The sequence below is a fragment of the Theobroma cacao genome, chromosome 1, assembly GCF_053813885.1.
Source record: "Theobroma cacao isolate CCN51 chromosome 1, ASM5381388v1, whole genome shotgun sequence".
Lineage (NCBI taxonomy): Eukaryota > Viridiplantae > Streptophyta > Magnoliopsida > Malvales > Malvaceae > Theobroma > Theobroma cacao.
Genome location: NC_142639.1, coordinates 12,163,173 through 12,180,569, shown reverse-complemented (window position 1 = coordinate 12,180,569; position 17,397 = coordinate 12,163,173). Strand labels below are relative to the sequence as shown.

The 17,397-nt window shown below is 34.7% G+C and overlaps 1 protein-coding gene across 4 annotated transcripts; it reads left to right on the top strand.

The window, feature by feature from the left end:
- Positions 1–590: 590 nt before the first annotated feature.
- Positions 591–16,581, top strand: COP1 (Transducin/WD40 repeat-like superfamily protein). Of its 4 annotated transcripts, none has more exons than XM_007049126.3 (13): positions 593–979; positions 2,308–2,385; positions 3,915–4,070; positions 4,401–4,757; positions 5,421–5,578; positions 5,719–5,784; positions 7,423–7,501; positions 7,903–8,058; positions 8,193–8,291; positions 9,755–9,859; positions 10,748–10,927; positions 15,828–15,983; positions 16,071–16,581. In XM_007049126.3, exons 1-13 carry the CDS (start codon positions 656–658, stop codon positions 16,239–16,241), a joined length of 2,085 nt encoding a protein of 694 aa, XP_007049188.3. In that variant the 5' UTR covers positions 593–655; the 3' UTR covers positions 16,242–16,581. The 4 variants fall into 4 exon arrangements, with proteins under 4 accessions (XP_088662366.1, XP_017969299.2, XP_007049188.3 ...); XM_018113809.2 differs by having other exon boundaries at positions 598–979; positions 15,873–15,983; positions 16,071–16,453; XM_088806240.1 differs by lacking the exons at positions 15,828–15,983; positions 16,071–16,581 and adding an exon at positions 13,408–14,141 and having other exon boundaries at positions 591–979.
- The last annotated feature ends 816 nt before the right edge of the window (positions 16,582–17,397 follow it).

Below are 17,397 nucleotides of genomic sequence, written 5' to 3'. Positions count from 1 at the left end.
TGTTACATGTCATGTTAAAAATTTAGTTATTACACGTCATATTGAAAAATGTAATTATTACATGTTATGTGAAAAATATAATTATTACACGCTATATTGAAAAATATAATTGTTACATGTTATGTTGAATATTTAGTTGTTACATGTTATGTTAAAAAATTTAGTTATTACACGTCATGATAAAAAAATTTTACACGTCATGTCATAATTTGAATTGTTTTGATTTAATAAAAAAGATTTTTTGATAAAATTATCATTTCGCATCTTACAAAACAAGCCAACGTCCATATTATGTATGCGTTTTACACACATTAGATACCTCTCACCTTAACTCTTAATAATAAAAAATAAAAAAAAAATTACCTTTACTTATTACAATTAAAGCATTTAACTTTAAACAAAAATCCAAAAATATTGACCGTAGTCCTTTAAAATTTAACCACCGAAACAAAACCGGCAAGCGGGCCACACCTTCTACTCATACAAAGGCAACAAAAGAAAGCAAACGGTCCAAACCCCAGGTGATTGCGTGGTCTATTATAACCCTCACAAAACCGCACGGTGGGTCCCTGCCTTTTTCCCCCTCTTCTTTTTCTCCATCTCCAACAGAAGAAAATCAATCAAAATGTAATCCGAAGAAAACTGTAATTAAACCATGGAGGAATTCTCAACTGGCACCGAGCCGCGAGTGCCGGCGGTGAAGCCGGACTCTAAGCCATCTTCCTTCGAGGAAGTTCCGCCGCTGCTCGAAGCAGCCACTGACGTCACCGCCGCCGCTGCTGTTGAAGTTGCGGAGGTGGACAAGGACTTGTTGTGTCCGATTTGTATGCAGATAATTAAGGACGCCTTTCTAACGTCTTGCGGCCACAGCTTTTGCTACATGTGTATTATTACTCATCTTCGAAACAAGAGCGATTGCCCTTGTTGCTCTCAATTTCTCACTAATAATCAGCTTTTCCCTAACTTTTTGCTCGATAAGGTTGGTTGGATTTCCTTTTGCTTCGCTTGAACTTTAGATTTTAATTTAGTTTCGAAAAGAAATGGTAGAATTAATGTGAAATTATGGTTATCTAAGCTTCTGTTTGTGTATATATGACTTTTTGAGAAGATGGATTGATTTAGATATGATTGGAATCGTCTGTTTACTAGAACGCATCAGCTATTAAGTAGAGCTTGTTTTGCGTATGTGATTGCTTTTACTACTAGATTGTGGTTTTCCCAAGCAAAAAGAATGACAAGTTTGCTCGGATACAAGAACAGATTCTAGGCCAAGTTTGTTTGGATACAGAAACAGATACAAGTATTTTGAATAGAAAATGCATGATTTTACTAATACACCAAACAATTATGTTTGAATATGCATTACATTTTTAGCCATTTACTCATCTTTAATTAAAAGGATGACTATGATGATGATAAGGAATTTTTTTTTTTAGCCACTTTTAAGGAAGCAAAACGAAGTACTAGTAAAATTACAATCAAACATAGCCTTAGTGGAAGAAAATTGTTCAAAATCATATTTGTTTTTTACTCTTTTTATTTCTTTAGTAATTTCTGATTTATTTTAAGGTGTTTTCACTTCGAAAATTAAGCTCTTATGTTCAAGGAGCATTGTAATTATTGTTTTATGCTTCATATCAGGGAAAATTATATTTGTGTTTGATTGATTTATAATGTCAACTTGACTCGACCTGTGAACCGCTAGTCATTTTAGATGTTGAGGACCAAAATTTTGTATTTATTGAAGAATTCTAGTTGTATGATTCATAGTTGAGTTTCTATATGAATTGGAAGTGAATGTTGATCTCCTTACAGACTGCCCAGCTATTATTTTGCCCACAATCTCTCTCTTCCATCTTATAATTATTTGTTGTATGCTTTCACTGTGTACTTAGTGCAGTCTTTGTATGAAACTGGCTTAATGCTTTTAGCATTTAATGTACCCAGTCGTCGGGGCTGAAAACTTTTAAATCAGAGGTTTTTAGAATTGATTTATTAGTGATCCCCCCTCACCTTGTTTTTTGGAACTTCAATATTCCAAGATGTTCAATTTCTGTGTGCAAAATGCTTCAACTAATGATCAAAATCAACATTGGACTTTTGACAATGTGGAATACTGTAATAAATGTGGAAACCTGGTATTGGTTTCTTTTAGGTCATCTTATTGTTTTGTTACTTTGAGTGAATGATTTTGTAAGTTAAATGGTTTTTTTAGATAATTTTAAGATAATTTGTATCTTGAAATGGTCTATTTCTACTCCGAAATGCAGCTTATTGTTATACGATTTCTCTGTACCACATTTGTAGCTATTGAAGAAGACTTCATCTCGTCAAATATCAAAAACTGCATCCCCTGTGGAACAGTTTCGTCAGGCATTACAGCAGGTTAGTTACCATCCAACCCATTTTCCTAGTACTTCAACTTATTTGTTTGCACATTCAACCAAAAATTTTGCTGGTTTTGATTGTCCAAAAGCTGACATTATTCCATGTTCTCACATAGCTTTAAACATTATCTTAATTTTCAGCGTATACATTCTTTTCATAAAAGACTCTGAATTAGTGCTGGAGGATGGAAATATGCTATTTGAAGGAAAAAATTATCTATATGACTTTATTTTGTATTTTATGGGTTTAATTGTAATTTTTGCATACATTTAGGCTATTTTAGATTATTTGGGTTATTTTATAGTATTAATAGTATTTACTTATTTTCCAAGCATTAGAAATTTAAGGGTTATATCTTGTATTTTGCATTTTATTAGGGTTTAGGGTCTAGTTATAACCTATGTTATTTTAGTGTTGGGTAGGCTTGGATTGTGAGATATAAAGACTATCATTTTGATTGTTTTGGAGGTTGGTATTTTAGATATGATTATATGCTTATGGATATATGAGAATTTTTTATTAAGGTTGTCAGATTGTTTCTTGAGTTTTTGATTTTAAGGTACTTGTTGTACATTGATGGGTTTGGGTCTTTCTGGGTTAATAAACTCATAATTAATTTTGGTTTCTCATTGCTAAAGAAGTATTTGTCGATTAAGAGCTACTTTTCTTTATCAGCCATGTCTATAGACGATAGTCAATTCATGGTTATATGCAAAGTGTGTTTTTTTCTTGAGTTAATGTAAAAAGTTAATGGTAGAATGTACTTATATATTAGGATTTCATTTACTTGCTCTTTTATTTCAGTCAATTTAGTGCTTTACTTTCAATACATTTAAGGTACTTATGTGCATTTGGTAGGCATAATGATGGAGAAAATAGGATAAAAATTATCATATACCATGTTTGGTATTTACTGAAGTAACAAATCTTGGAGTAGTCATTAGATGACTATCTTTGTTGTTTTGGAACTTCTAAATTAGATTTTATTATCTATTCTTTCCTACTTTATTTTGATGTTCAATTTGAACCATGCTGGTCCAATGGTGATTGGCGAAAATGATCCCTATTTAGACTATAAAGCATGATTGTTTCTGTGGTGCAAGAATGACCTTAAAATGAGAATTGAGTCACTTTGTGCTATAAAGCTGAGAGCAGATCCAGCTTTGTTTTCCATACATGTTCATGTAGTCAAAAATTGTAGATGACACATTATCCCTAGAAACCAAGATTTCTTGCAGTTCTTTTTCCACTTTAAGGCGTGAAATATCACTTTAGTAGTATTTAGGGTGTCTGATAATAATTTTATACACTCTGTACAAAGCTTTCAAATTGGTGAGCTTATACAAACTAAAGTAAATTTTCATTAATATTTGTTTTTAATTTGTTATATATTGCCACCCATTGCTGTCAACTAAGCATGACATCCAATGCCTTCTTTAAATGGAGCAAGAGCAGATGAGCTCATAGTTTCTTATACTCGAGCATTTTTCATATCTAAATGTGGTACTTTTGTTTTCCGATAACAGGGTTATGAAGTTTCAATTAAGGAACTGGACAACCTCTTGTCCCTCCTCGCAGAGAAGAAGAGAAAAATGGAACAGGAAGAAGCTGAGAGAAATATGCAAATACTGCTGGATTTCTTAAACTGCTTGCGGAAACAAAAAGTTGATGAACTGAATGAGGTTTGTTTGCATATACCTTAAGCCACTATGTCATTTCTGTTTACTAATTTTTGTGCCATCATCCTGTTCTTTCCAATACTTTCTTCAGTTTGACTGATCAACGCTGTGTGTATTGTTTTGTTCCCTTTCCTATATAAATATTTCCATTAGTTGTGGTATTTATCCCTCAGTAGCTGTAGCATATTCCCCTGACTTTGCAATTAGTTTTTTATAATTTTAGTCTAAGAGTTCACAGTGCTGTGCACATATTGTTACGAACAGCTACATTAAATAATTATTTTGATTGGCTTTTTTATTTTTTAATTAAAAGATTCTTTTTGTTTTCTGTAGGTACAATCTGATCTGCAGTTTATTAAAGAGGATATAAATTCTGTGGAAAGACATAGAATAGATTTGTATCGTGCAAGAGATAGGTACTCTGTGAAATTGCGGATGCTTGGAGATGATTCTGGCACAGGAAAGCCATGGCCTTCATCCATAGACAAGAACAGTAGTGGAATTGTCTCTAGTTCCCTTAATGTCAGAGGAGGGATGTCTGCAGGATATCTTCAAAACAAGAAAATAGATGGAAAGGCTCAGGTGAGTGGCCATGGACCTCAGAGAAAGGATGCCTTAAGTGGAGCAGACTCACAAGGTTTCAATCAATCTGGTCTGTCTATTGCAAGAAAAAAGCGGGTTCATGTCCAGGTTAGTAATTTTAGAAGAATTCGGTAGCAAAGTTTTGTTTGCTCTATCTTTTAATCATGTAATTGTACTTGACATAATGGAAAATGACTTCAAGACTTAAATGCCATTTAGTCAGTGCAGCGTTCAAAAATAGCTAAAAAAGCCTACTAACTAATAACATTAACACTTTTACTTGGCTTAATTAACCTTATTTAAACTAGTTGTAAGTTGCTACTTGTATTTTTCTGTTGCTGCACAGAGCTCTGTGAATCACATAAACAGACCACTTTGGTCATACATTAATGGTACCTTCTCTTACAATATGGGTTTACTTGTGTGATTGGCTTGAAGCCATGTTACATATCATGGATATATGGCTTGCCATAAACAGTTAGAAGCTCAAGCTAGAAATCTTATGGGGTTAGATTTGGAGAACGATTTGCATTGAGTGGTTTTATTGTAAATAGTTGCACCTGACAATTGCCATAAGTAACTTCAAAATTGAAGCAGTTTTAATGAGAGCATCAACTGTTTGGAAACAGTTTTTGGATTGCTTTGTTGTGCTTTTGACTTTTGTCTGGAGATGATATCTATTTTTTGCACAGCTCAAATTAACAAAACCTTATTGATTCATTTTTTTTTTTCATGCCTAAATTCACTTTCATTTTCCACCTCTGGCTGCAGTTCAATGACCTACAAGAGTGTTACCTGCAAAAGCGACGTCAGTCGGCAAACCAACTACATGTTAAACAGGAAAGTGATAAAAATGTCATTCACAGAGAGGGTTATAATGCAGGTCTTGCAGATTTTCAGTCAGTGCTGAGTACTTTTACTCGGTACAGGTATGGATGCCAATTTTCATTCTGTGATGGACATAAGTTGACTTTGGCACCCTCCATCCCCCTTCTCTCTCTCTCTTTTCCTTTTCCCTATTGTACCTGCAGTTTATCATCAGTGATTCTTTTTAATTCCTCTATACCAGTCGACTTAGAGTTATTGCGGAACTGAGGCTTGGGGATATCTTTCATTCAGCCAATATAGTATCAAGGTGAGTCATTTATTCTGCATATGAATGTTGATTCTGTGGATTTGATATGGTAGAACAATGGATTTATTCTGTTTTGCTCCATAGTGCTGCTAAAAATGTAATTGAATATCAAGTTTGTCCATTACAGGATATGTTAACACTTTTGTTCAACTCTAGTAAAAACTTCAAATCAAACCAAGTTTGATCAACTTTGGAGAAATCAAAACTTAATTTAACTGAAACTGCTCACTAACATGTGGATTCCACTGATCAATGGTTGATTCCTCAATTTTCCAAACAAATTTTGTATGTTTGTACCTTTTACATGATATTCTGTAATCTAGATGTGTAAAATTTTGTATTGAAGTAGAATTATATAGTCTAGAATATATGTCATCATCTAGCTCAAACTGTAAATCCATGTAAAATTTCTAAACTTTTGTAAACGTTTTATATTTTTATGGCTGTAAATTGTTCCTTATCTCTTGGTGAGTCAAGCACTCCTCCTTTCCCTTCTTCAATTGCTGATGTGTATTTTTAACAGAATCATTCATCAATAATAGAGTGGATCATTACAAAATTGATTGCAATCTTTCTGTTTGCAAGGATCTGTTCAAAGTTCTAATAGGCTGTGAACTAGATTAAAATATTATCAAGGCATAAGAAGTTATCCTTTTCTTTTTTCCTTGGGTCTGGTTAGAGACCAAAAGTACTGCAATTGATCTGGCAGAAAAACTAAAATGTGAAGGTGCATCATTAATTTTTTCAATCTCATTCCAAGTTCAAAGTATGATATCTATATATATGAATCCCTTATGTTGCATGTTTTCTTCTTCATACAGTTAGAAATAGGATTACGGTTACTGGGGGTTATGTTTTGTATACATAAGCTCAAAGTTATCCCTCTCTGATAAAAAATGATATTAAGATCTTGAACTGATCTTGGATAGGGATCACAAATCCCAAGTTTGTCTATAAAGGGCAGATTTTTAATTGTATTAGTGTCTGCATTTCCTCTGTATGATACTAACTGATGGCCCCTCATTCGCTGCTGACCCAAGAACTTGTCCATCAGAAGTTTGAAATCCATGACCGTGGACCAGAATCCAAACTTGTATAAAGTAATTACGTCTACAAAGAGCAGGCAGTAATCCATGCTACCTCTTGTTATACTTTAGGAAATTGATGAGTAATAATCTTAAGTAATATTTTTGTACTTGCACAGGAGCAGAAATGAATAATATTCACGAGGGAATAGTATCTCCAGAATACTGGTATATCCCCCCCCCCCCCCCCCCCCCCCCTTCGTAGCCCTTCTCTCTCTTCTCTTTGCAACTAAAGTAGGCAAGAAATCAGAGGCAGGACACCACTATTAGCGATTATCGAAGATCTTCAGAATTCATATATTTCTTTCAGGAAAGCCTGTTTTCATTTTCACAGAAATTAGGGTGTCTGAAACAATGCAGTGGATATTTGCCCTCTAGACGTTAGGAAGCATAGTTCTTTGGGAATCTTAGTCTTGTTCTTGCAAAACAAATCAACTCCAGTATCTATTTAGTTGCTCACTCTGTGTGTATATTTGCATGTGTACATATATATTTATCTTCTTTCATGATTAAGACTGCTGAAAGTTTTTTGAATGGATCATGGTGATTGCAGCATAGAATTTAATCGTGATGATGAGTTGTTTGCTACTGCTGGAGTGTCTCGGCGCATTAAGGTTTTTGATTTCTCTATGGTAAGATCCTGAATTTCTGGCACCTTTGACATTTAATTACAGTTGCCATAATTGTTGATTACAAATGACAAAGAAAATGTGTCATGACATACTGCTGTTCTCTCACCCAAATAAAAAAAAAAAAGAAAAGAAAACCATTGCTGTTCTAGAGCATGTTCTACAGGTTGTCTTTTTCCTACGTCTAATAACCATTTGTATTCCGTGGGTAGTCTTGGACCTCTTGCTGTTGTTTCCTCTAGTAATGATTTGTAAAACCCTTGGGAAGGAGGCTTGTGTTTTGTTCTATTAAGTTGGTCAACAATGGATCTGCATATTGACAAAGAAGTTCAGAGTTGATAATTTGTTAATTTTCCTTTCAATCTTTAGCAATACCACCTCTCATTGCGATGCACATTTTCCAGGTCCTAAACGATCAAGCAGATGTACACTGTCCTGTTGTGGAGATGTCAACACGTTCTAAACTTAGTTGCTTGAGTTGGAACAAGTATTCGAAGAATCATATAGCTAGTAGTGATTATGAGGGAATAGTAACCGTGTGGGATGTACAAACCCGTCAGGTAATCAGGAATTGTTATGTTTACTTGACAATATTTTCATTCATCACTTTGACTTGTTATATTTTTCATTTCAAACAACACTTTTATACCCTGATCCAATGCTTATCATTTTATATTTTTAATCACTGGGGCAGAGTCTGATGGAATATGAAGAACATGAAAAACGAGCATGGAGTGTTGATTTCTCACGGACAGAACCCTCAATGCTTGTATCTGGTAGTGATGATTGCAAGGTACCCTGACATATTTTGTCTCCTGAATCAAGTATTTTTTCTTTACTTAAACGATTTATAATGTGTTAGCCATTGCATCTTGGAAAGAGAGATTGAGGAGATAACTATGCATTATTGCCACGCCTGAGATACTAATGTTTGCTGTGTTTCATAGTTTGTATTCTGTTATGTTTGGAAAAACGTACCCTACTGTCCAAGCTTATGTTCATGCTTTTGATTTTCTTATGTTATCCTACGTTAAAAAAATTGATAAGAAAATAGGAACTCCAGTCATCAATTGATGGCTGAGTGCAGTTTCAACCGTTAGTTGTAGGGGCTTGTGTTTGTGTTGTATGACAGCATCTACAAAAGATACTTGGTACCTGTTTGGCCTGGTTTTTTTTTTCAGCTTATCTACCTTTGAAAAGTAGAAGCCAGGCCAAACGGGATTTTGAGAAGCTCTTAAAATAAAAAAGCAGTTTTTTTTAAAGAACAAAATTAAAAAAAAAAAAGAGCTTAAAGAAAAGCTCCAGAGAGGAGTTTTCTCTTCTTTTCTTTTAAAAACATGCCAGCTTTTCAAAAAATACTCCTTTCTTTCAATCGATCTCCCTTTCCTCTCCGTTCGTTTGCAAATCATCCTTTTCCAACGCAAATCGCAATTGCCCTCTCCTTTACCTCTCTCTACAAAGATTGCTAAAAAAAGAAAAAAAACACAGAAGACCTAGTAATAGAATAGCAAAATCTGGGATTTTTTGTTTTTACAAAGATTAAGAGAAAATAAAACCAAAATTCAAAGCGGCATTCAGATACTATTTAAAAGTTTTCTTTTTTCATTTCTATATGAATTTCTTTGATTTTAACATCTGAAATCGTATATAATCTCAAAGTAGATTTGTTCTGTTTTGGTTATTATATGATTGAAGATGGCATCAATACCTTTTATGGTAATTTTAACCAAAATTAGAGCTTATATAATTAATTTTGCCAAATAGCTTACCAAATAACCTTAGCTTAATTTTAAAAGCTATTATTTTTCATAAGAGCTTCTTAATAGCTTTTAAGCTAAAAAAAAAGTTAGGCCAAACAGTCTTTTAAGCAATTTTCAGGCTTCACTGTCTTTGTGCTGTTATTATATCCCATAAATTTTACAGCTCCGTTTTTCTTCCAATCAATGACTTATGGCTTATAGAAATGCAAGTGAAATGACCATCAATGATGAAGTTTGAATGTTCTTGTCTGGTTGTAAATAGTATACTCTTTATTAACTGTAACAACAAATCTTCCCGTTAAGCAACAAGTAGAAGCTGTCGATGGTCAACTACTTTTTTCTATGACTCAATGTTTAGCACTGATTTACCTATATCGTAGGTTAGGTGGATAAGTTCAAATTCATGGGTTTATTTGTTTTCAGCTTTCATCATTATTGAGGGAAAGTTCATTGTTGACTTATCATATCATGGATGTGTTTTCTGTTAATGAACCAGGTGAAAGTTTGGTGCACAAAGCAGGAAGCCAGTGTTCTTAATATTGACATGAAAGCCAATATATGTTGCGTCAAGTATAATCCTGGATCTAGCAATTACATTGCGGTATGTGCATAAAGTTATATTTTTAAAAGATGTCTGCTGTAAATCCTTGCAATTGATATAAGACTTGATCGTCTCAGAGCAGTTCTTGTTGTATTTGTGTATGCTAATTTTGTGCAGTGCACTGTCATAAAGCATGCATCTTCTGAAATTCTGATATAGACAACGATTATTCTTGGTCACTTGTTGTGTATTTGCTCGTATGCTGATTCATCAAACAATTTGGATTGCCTTTGGTGATGGGAAAGGCAAATCATGGATTGATTGAAGGCCTTGTTTAGTTCTGGAAGAAGTTTTACGTTCTCCATTCCAATTCTCTGGTTTTGTTTTCTAAAATTTTCTATAGAATATGCAATTAATTTTAAGGTTGAAAAATAATTTTTTTGGAGATAGAAAGTTTTAAAAAAAGAAGAAGAGAGAAACATCTATAGTGTAGTATGATTTTGATTTAAATGGAAAGGCTAATAGAATTGGAAAACCTTCTTTTTCTAATTTTCAGGAAGAGAAATTGATAATCAGTTCTTTCAATTTCATAACAAAAGAAAAATTGTGTTTTACAAACAAAACTACAAAAGAGGGAACTAATTTTTTGAAAAAAAAATGCATTTTCTTTTTTTGAAATGTATTTAAGAAAAACTGAAGATTTTCCAAAACTAAATGCACCCTTAATGTTTGTAACTGCATTGTTTCAATTCTATGATAGATACTTTATGTTCACAAGGCCAGTAATGTAGAAGCATTTTGGGATTTGAAATCATGTTAAATGCAAGTTTTCCTTAGTATTGACTGCTTTTAGTAATCTCACTAGCTTGGGGAATGCTAAATTGGTACTACCTTCCTTTTGTGTGGGAAAAAGAACTGAAAACCATGATATTTTGTGGGCATATGCAGGTTGGTTCAGCAGACCATCACATCCATTATTACGATTTAAGAAACATCAGTAGTCCACTCCATGTGTTCAGTGGGCACAAGAAAGCTGTCTCGTATGTGAAATTCTTGTCTGAAAATGAACTTGCTTCTGCCTCTACAGACAGCACACTAAGATTGTGGGATGTAAAGGAGAGCTTGCCGGTGAGTAAATATGTTTATAATGGTTCAGCATTTCTCTTATGCCTTAATCCAGATAATTATTTTCATTTTGCTTTTATTGCTTTAAGTTCAAAAGCTTTAGTCTCTAAATCGATGCATTTAATAATATGGCTACTAGAAAAGTAGTGGAACTTGACCTAGTGTACATTGTGAGAGGACGTAACATGTAATGTGTCAAGGTGGATCACTGTTGAAGGAGCAACCCTTAATAGTGGTAATGCATGATGTAGCAGAGCCATCTTGCATGGTTTATAATTAAATAGTGAACCATGATAGTGGAATTACTTAATCTTAGCCTTCAAAACCAGGATGTAGTGCATGGTTTGTAGCAGTAGACAGTGATACGAGGTCTTTCTTACACAGTAACCTTACTACAGGAGCTCTGTTACAATTGATTAATGGTTTGTTTTGATGTAGAGGATCCACTATTATTGCAACTGCCGAGCATAATGATACCTGCTATTAACTCTTGGGATAGCAACTTAATTATTCAAGAAAGCAAAGATTAGAGATAGAGATCAACTGTGAAAGAGATTTAGAAAGTCATAGATATATATTACACAAGAGTTTTTACAAAGGAGGTGGAGAAGAAATTCTTCGGGAGAATGCTATAAAGTTTTCTTATAAAGGATTGTTTTTTCTTTTTTTTTTTTGGGGGGGGGGGGGGGGTTGGTTGTGGTGGGGAGGGGAGGGAGGGAAGGCTTGCTTCCTTTTGGAAGGGAAGACTCCATTTTATAGGAGTTGCTAGCAATAAGATAAACTATTTTACTTGTTACACGTAAGAAAAAGTGGGTCTCATGGGGGATAATGTTTGTGGAGATTACCTAAAGAGGAAAGTATAAATATGGACAAACTTTAGTTGTGGATAAATTTGTACGAAAATATTTTTCTTCTTTTAGCCATTGTATTGGGTCCTGCTCTTCAGATGACTTGGCTTGATCTTTTATGTATGCGAGAGGTCTAGTCTGCCAATAAGGCTTCCTTGGGAGCAGGCTCATGTGAAAAGCAGAGCTTATATTGAAAATTTTATCTAAGTTGAGCATTCTTGCGGACCAATAGTTTGAATATTTGTTATCGTAATAATCTGTGTTGGTATAAATGAACATACTCCTTGGAGTATTATTACCAGGTTTGGTTGTTATCAAGGGAAGATCATTTCTCTAAGAATGTGTTTGGGTTTAATTTATAATGTAGTTTTTGGAGGTATATTTATTGGCCTGGATACTTAAATATTATATCATATAAGGAATAAAAGATGTTGTAAGGCATGCAATGTGCGAAAAAAGAGATGGAGCTGTTAGCAACAACGCAAGGCCTATGGAAAAGATATATATGGAGTATCATAGTGGGATCTGCCTTTGTTCGGTGTTTGAAATTGTTGTAGGCCTTCACTGACTGGATTGATCTAGAAGGAAATTGGCTGTAACCATGTAAGGAAACTCTTGAATAGATCACAACATCGGGTAATAGGGTAATATGGACGTGGATGGTGGGGAAGTAGGTCTATTTTTAGGATTTGAAGTACATCTCTAAAGTGATGAGCTTGGAATTCAAAGGTATTGTGTGGGAGTGACAAAGATACCATAAGAATCCAAAAAATTCCTTGACTTCTAGTAAAAGGGAATGTAATGTGGTTGAGGATATGTTTCTTAGGTTGATCCTTTGATGAGGAAGGGGAAGAAGATGCCATCATAGCAATGCAAGGTAGGATTTGACTTTTCATTAGTCTAAAGAGCGTGTCTAGGATGACATTATCCTTGCCTTTTACATGCCTCATTGTGAAGGAGTATTTGCTAAACATACAGATCATCCTAGCAATTGGGCATTAAGAATAGAATTATGTTTGAAATCCGTCATTTATGTCAAGTTTTATAGTGAATGATGCGCGATAAGATGAAGCTCTAACTTTGATGTGGCATATTTCATAGCTGAGGTCTCTTTGAATGTCGAGTGGTAGTGGATATTTGATTCTTTGAATATACCTTTTTGGATCCACGTATTCTGAGTTTTCCATCATGTTCTTCTAGGAGAATAGCAGTCCAATATCTAACACTAGCATCAATCTGGATTATCCTGTTTTTGTCAGGCGAAATCTGGAGAAGTGGCAAGTCCTTGGCTTTTTGTCTGACATCTTCAGTTTGCTTTTGGGACCGCAGGGGCGGTTGAGGTTTTAGCATTTGTCTGAGTGGACAAGTCCATTCTTCCATATTTGGGACAAATTCGTTCATGTAGTTGATAATTCCAATGATTTGTGAATTTTTAGTTTTTGGGGTTCTTTGTCAGGGAACTTATCAAGTTCCTGTGCAGCATGTGGTTGAATAACACATTGGCCATCTTTGAGGTTCATGTCTAGAGACTCTTTTCTGTAGCACCAATAATGATTTTCTTTTCTGACATGATGCCATACTATTGACCTATCCTGTGAAATCTGGATAATAGTTGTGAGTGGGATTCCCTGTCAGGTGAGAATAATAGGACATCATCGATGTAGACGGGCATTATCCAAGATTGGTTGGAATATTTTTGTCATTGCCTTTTGAGTGAATGGGCAGTTTTCAGTTTGAAGGGCATAACTCTCCACTGAAATGGTGTTTCGGATGTAAACAGCGGCTTTGCGACTCTCTAAAGGATAAAATCCTAATTGCCAGAATCTTGCTTTAAGGTCAAATGTCGAAAGAACTTTGCTTTTGGAAGGTTGGCAAATAGGGTTCCTCCATTTGGTAGATGGAATTTATTACCAGCTAAGGAGCGGTTTGAAGGTTTGGTAGTAGATTACCAATCTTAGCTTCCCTCAAACTTGTTCTGGTTGCTTGTTTGCGTAGAATGCTTTACAAGCCCATTGGGACATTGATGTTGTGGACTTCATTAAACCTTGACTTTGGAGTTGTAAACATTCTGCATTTTTGCCATTTTTAAGTGATCGGAATACATACCTGCATGACTAGCTTTTGTCAAGTTTATATTCCTATTCTTCTTGAATGGAAGGAAGATAAAGAATTCTGAGTTTTTCCATAATGGGTGACATTTCTTCACAAATTCAGAGTGTGAGTCAGCACATGAGAATTCCTTGATCTTTTGCTGAATTTCCTAAAACGGCTAATTCATTTGTTGCATAGAGAATAAGTGGGGCAGTAGTTGCCTTGGTTGAAACCAACGTTTGAAATGTATTCCCTTTGCAAGGAGTTGTAATCCAAAATTTCTGAATGTAATATCAAATCCGACAACTAGATCCTTTTGAGGAGGTGAGGATCCTAATACACTCTGTTGGATTAAACATCTTGAGAAAAACTGGATGGTAATTGGAAAAAAGAGAAGACTTCCCCACAGATTATGTCAGCAAGCCCATTAGCTCAAAAAATTACTTTGTAAACTAAACCAAAGCTCATACCCAAAGAAATGGTCTTTCCTTGATGACAGTCGGATTTGGGAACATACCTCAAGGAGTAAGTTGATTGCTTATAAGACTAAGATTGTTATGACCACAACTATTCAGACTTGGCCCCTAGGAATGCTCAACCCAGATGAATTTTTTAATATATGTTATGCTTTTCGCGTAGACCTGCTCCCAAATAACCCTTATCCACGGACTAGATGTCTTGCATACATAAAAGACCAAGCCCCATTATTTGAAGAGGACCCACTACAATGGTTAAGGTTAAAGGAAGAAAAATAATTTTTGTATAACTTTATCTACTGTAAAAGTTTGTCTACTTTTGTACTTTTTCTTTTTAGAAATCTCTACGAAAGTTGTCTCCAACAAGACCAACTTTTGCTTACATGTCTAATAGTAAAATATTTTATCTTCTTGCTAGCAATTCTTATAAAAAGGAGTCTTCTTTTTAGCAAGCCTCACCCCTGCGCGCCCCGCACCCCCCCCCCCCCCCTCTTTTATCAAAATTCTTGTTTAATATATATTTTTATTATGGCTTTCTTCTTTTCCATAGTTAATCATTATCTCTAATCTTAACTGCCTTGAATAATTAAGTTACTATCTCAATAGTTAATGGCATGTCTCATTATGCTCTGCAGTTGCCACAACAATAGATCCTTTGCATCAGAATACACTTTAGCCGTTTATTGCAGACCAATGCCCTACTTTGGTAGAGTTTTTGTTGCAGGGTTACGGTAGTGAAACCACTGCAATAAGGTCCCTATAGCAAAGATACTGTATCCCATTCACAGAGCTGTAAAAGTTAGGCCTTGACTGTTGACTGTCTGACGGGTGGGCTTTGAGGGTGTTTGAGTCAGTTAGAATCCGTTGGCTTGTGATTTTGATTATCGTGCCTGCACTGCACCTGTGCTCACAGTGGTCTAGCTTATAGTCGTCCAATCTCCCAGTCACCCTCCTACGCCTTCGCTTTATATGGTGAAACTTCCAAATTCAAAGTCTTCTAAACAAAATTGAACTCATTGAACTGTATTAAGCTAGATTCATAAGTGTCTTAATTTTCCGTTGCAAATTCACACACTTTTTCTTGTTTTATAAATCATACCAAATTTGATACTTGAAACTAAAAGCAAGAATTTGAATGGCATTGGAGGATTTAAGAAAGGGTCATTATAACTAAAGATAAGCCCTTGCATTGTGCATCTTTGATTTTGCTTTCAAGGAAGTGCTGTTGATCCTTCTCTGTTTCAATTTTTTGTTTGTTTTTGTTCTGTCCTTTCTTATTTTCTATTTTGTTTCTTTGGTTAGGCAAAGAATGGTAAGTGCTGTGTGAAAAGCCTCTGTTGTGTTTCTTTTTTTCTTTTTGAAAAACCTCTATTATGTTGCTTTGAAGATATAAACTATAGCCATATATATATGTTACGAATTTTGAAATAGAAGCTAGAATGTATTCCGGCAAGATTGATTTAATAGGCTAATTGTTTTGTATATTAGGATCTTTTCCATATGGTAACTCGATATCATCTGGTGCACTTGCAGCTTCGTACTTTTAGAGGCCATACAAATGAGAAAAATTTTGTGGGTCTCACTGTAAACAGTGAATATATCGCATGTGGCAGTGAAAAAAATGAAGTGTACGTGTACCATAAGGTCAGGAACACTGCAACTGGCAATCCTCATGCATGTTAAGTTTTCTTAGTGAAAAACAAATGAAATGAGTTGTGGTCAATTTTGCAGGAAATCTCGAAACCTGTAACATGGCATAGATTTGGTTCACAGGACATGGATGATGCAGATGAAGACGCTGGATCGCACTTCATCAGTGCGGTATGCTGGAAGAGTGATAGCCCTACCATGCTAACTGCTAACAGTCAGGGAACGATAAAAGTTCTCGTCCTTGCGGCTTGATAAAATTTAAAAAAAAAAAAAAGTTGAAGAGGAGAAAATTAGTGGTGAAATCTGTTGCCCCATTCTTTTTTTGTTTTAGTATCAGTTGACACTTGTAAATATATATATATATATATATTTATAGTGAAAGCTGTAGAGGCCACAGTTCTAAATCTATATATACCGAAAGTTTCCGCGTGTGAATCAAATATTCAGGTTTGTGGCTTACTGTAGATTACCCATCTTAGCTATATTTAAAATGACAAAAAAAAAAAAAAAACATCTAACCGTGCCCAAGCGCTGTATAGTCTCGTCACAATCACAACTGGTTTCTTCATAATCGAAATTTTAAGTATTTTTTTTTTTGGGTTAGAGTAAGTAGTACTTTTAATATTAGAACTCTCGTGATGTTTTATTATAAATTTTGTTAATCCAATTTCCTTACATATAAAACTTGTATAGCCTTTGTTCTATACGTGTACCTGATTTTCTAGATCACTAATCTTTTTGTATAGTAAATGTTAATGGTGTAGCACGTTTCATGTTTACGTTTATGATATTGATAACACCAATCATTATGTAATAGAGTGATCAACTTGATTGATATGTTATTTCCATGCTATATATATATTTATATGTATATATATTATGATTCATAATTTGAGAATATTGATGTTAAAACCAAAGCTTAACTAAATACTAGCAACAAGTAACAACGATTACTGCTCTCTGGTAGCCTATAGATGTTCGTTATTTAAACACGGTCAGAAAGCAAAACACAAGTAGGGGAGAGTTAACTGTTCTTTACTGCCAGGGAATCTTGGACCTGGTATCGTAGGCTTATTGGGGGGACGCCACCTATAGAGTAATGAGTACATCCTGGAAGGCTGCAAACGAATTTACTACGCCTTGGTTGTTTGCTTTGTTCCAAATTAATTCCACAAGACCAAATCTATTTGTGGTTGATGTTTCCATTAGTATCGCTGCGTTACTATTAATGCTGGCTTTTCGTTTTTATTAGTATCAACTATCAAAATCAAGTTCCTCGAAATTAATCTTCTTTTGTACCTAAACTTTTAACATTTTTTTTAGAAGGAAGACATGAAAAGTAGGAACTAGAATTACTAGTATTTCACTGCATGGCCTTCTCACTACGTACTTTGCAGGTTAATTCATA

Coding starts and splice junctions, on each gene's coding strand:
- COP1 (XM_007049126.3), top strand. CDS start 656: ATGGAGGAATTCTCAACTGGCACCGAGCCGCGAGTGCCGGCGGTGAAG. Junction 2,386..3,914: donor TTCGTCAGGCATTACAGCAG/GTTAGTTACCAT, acceptor TTCCGATAACAG/GGTTATGAAGTTTCAATTAA. Junction 8,292..9,754: donor CTGGTAGTGATGATTGCAAG/GTACCCTGACAT, acceptor TTAATGAACCAG/GTGAAAGTTTGGTGCACAAA.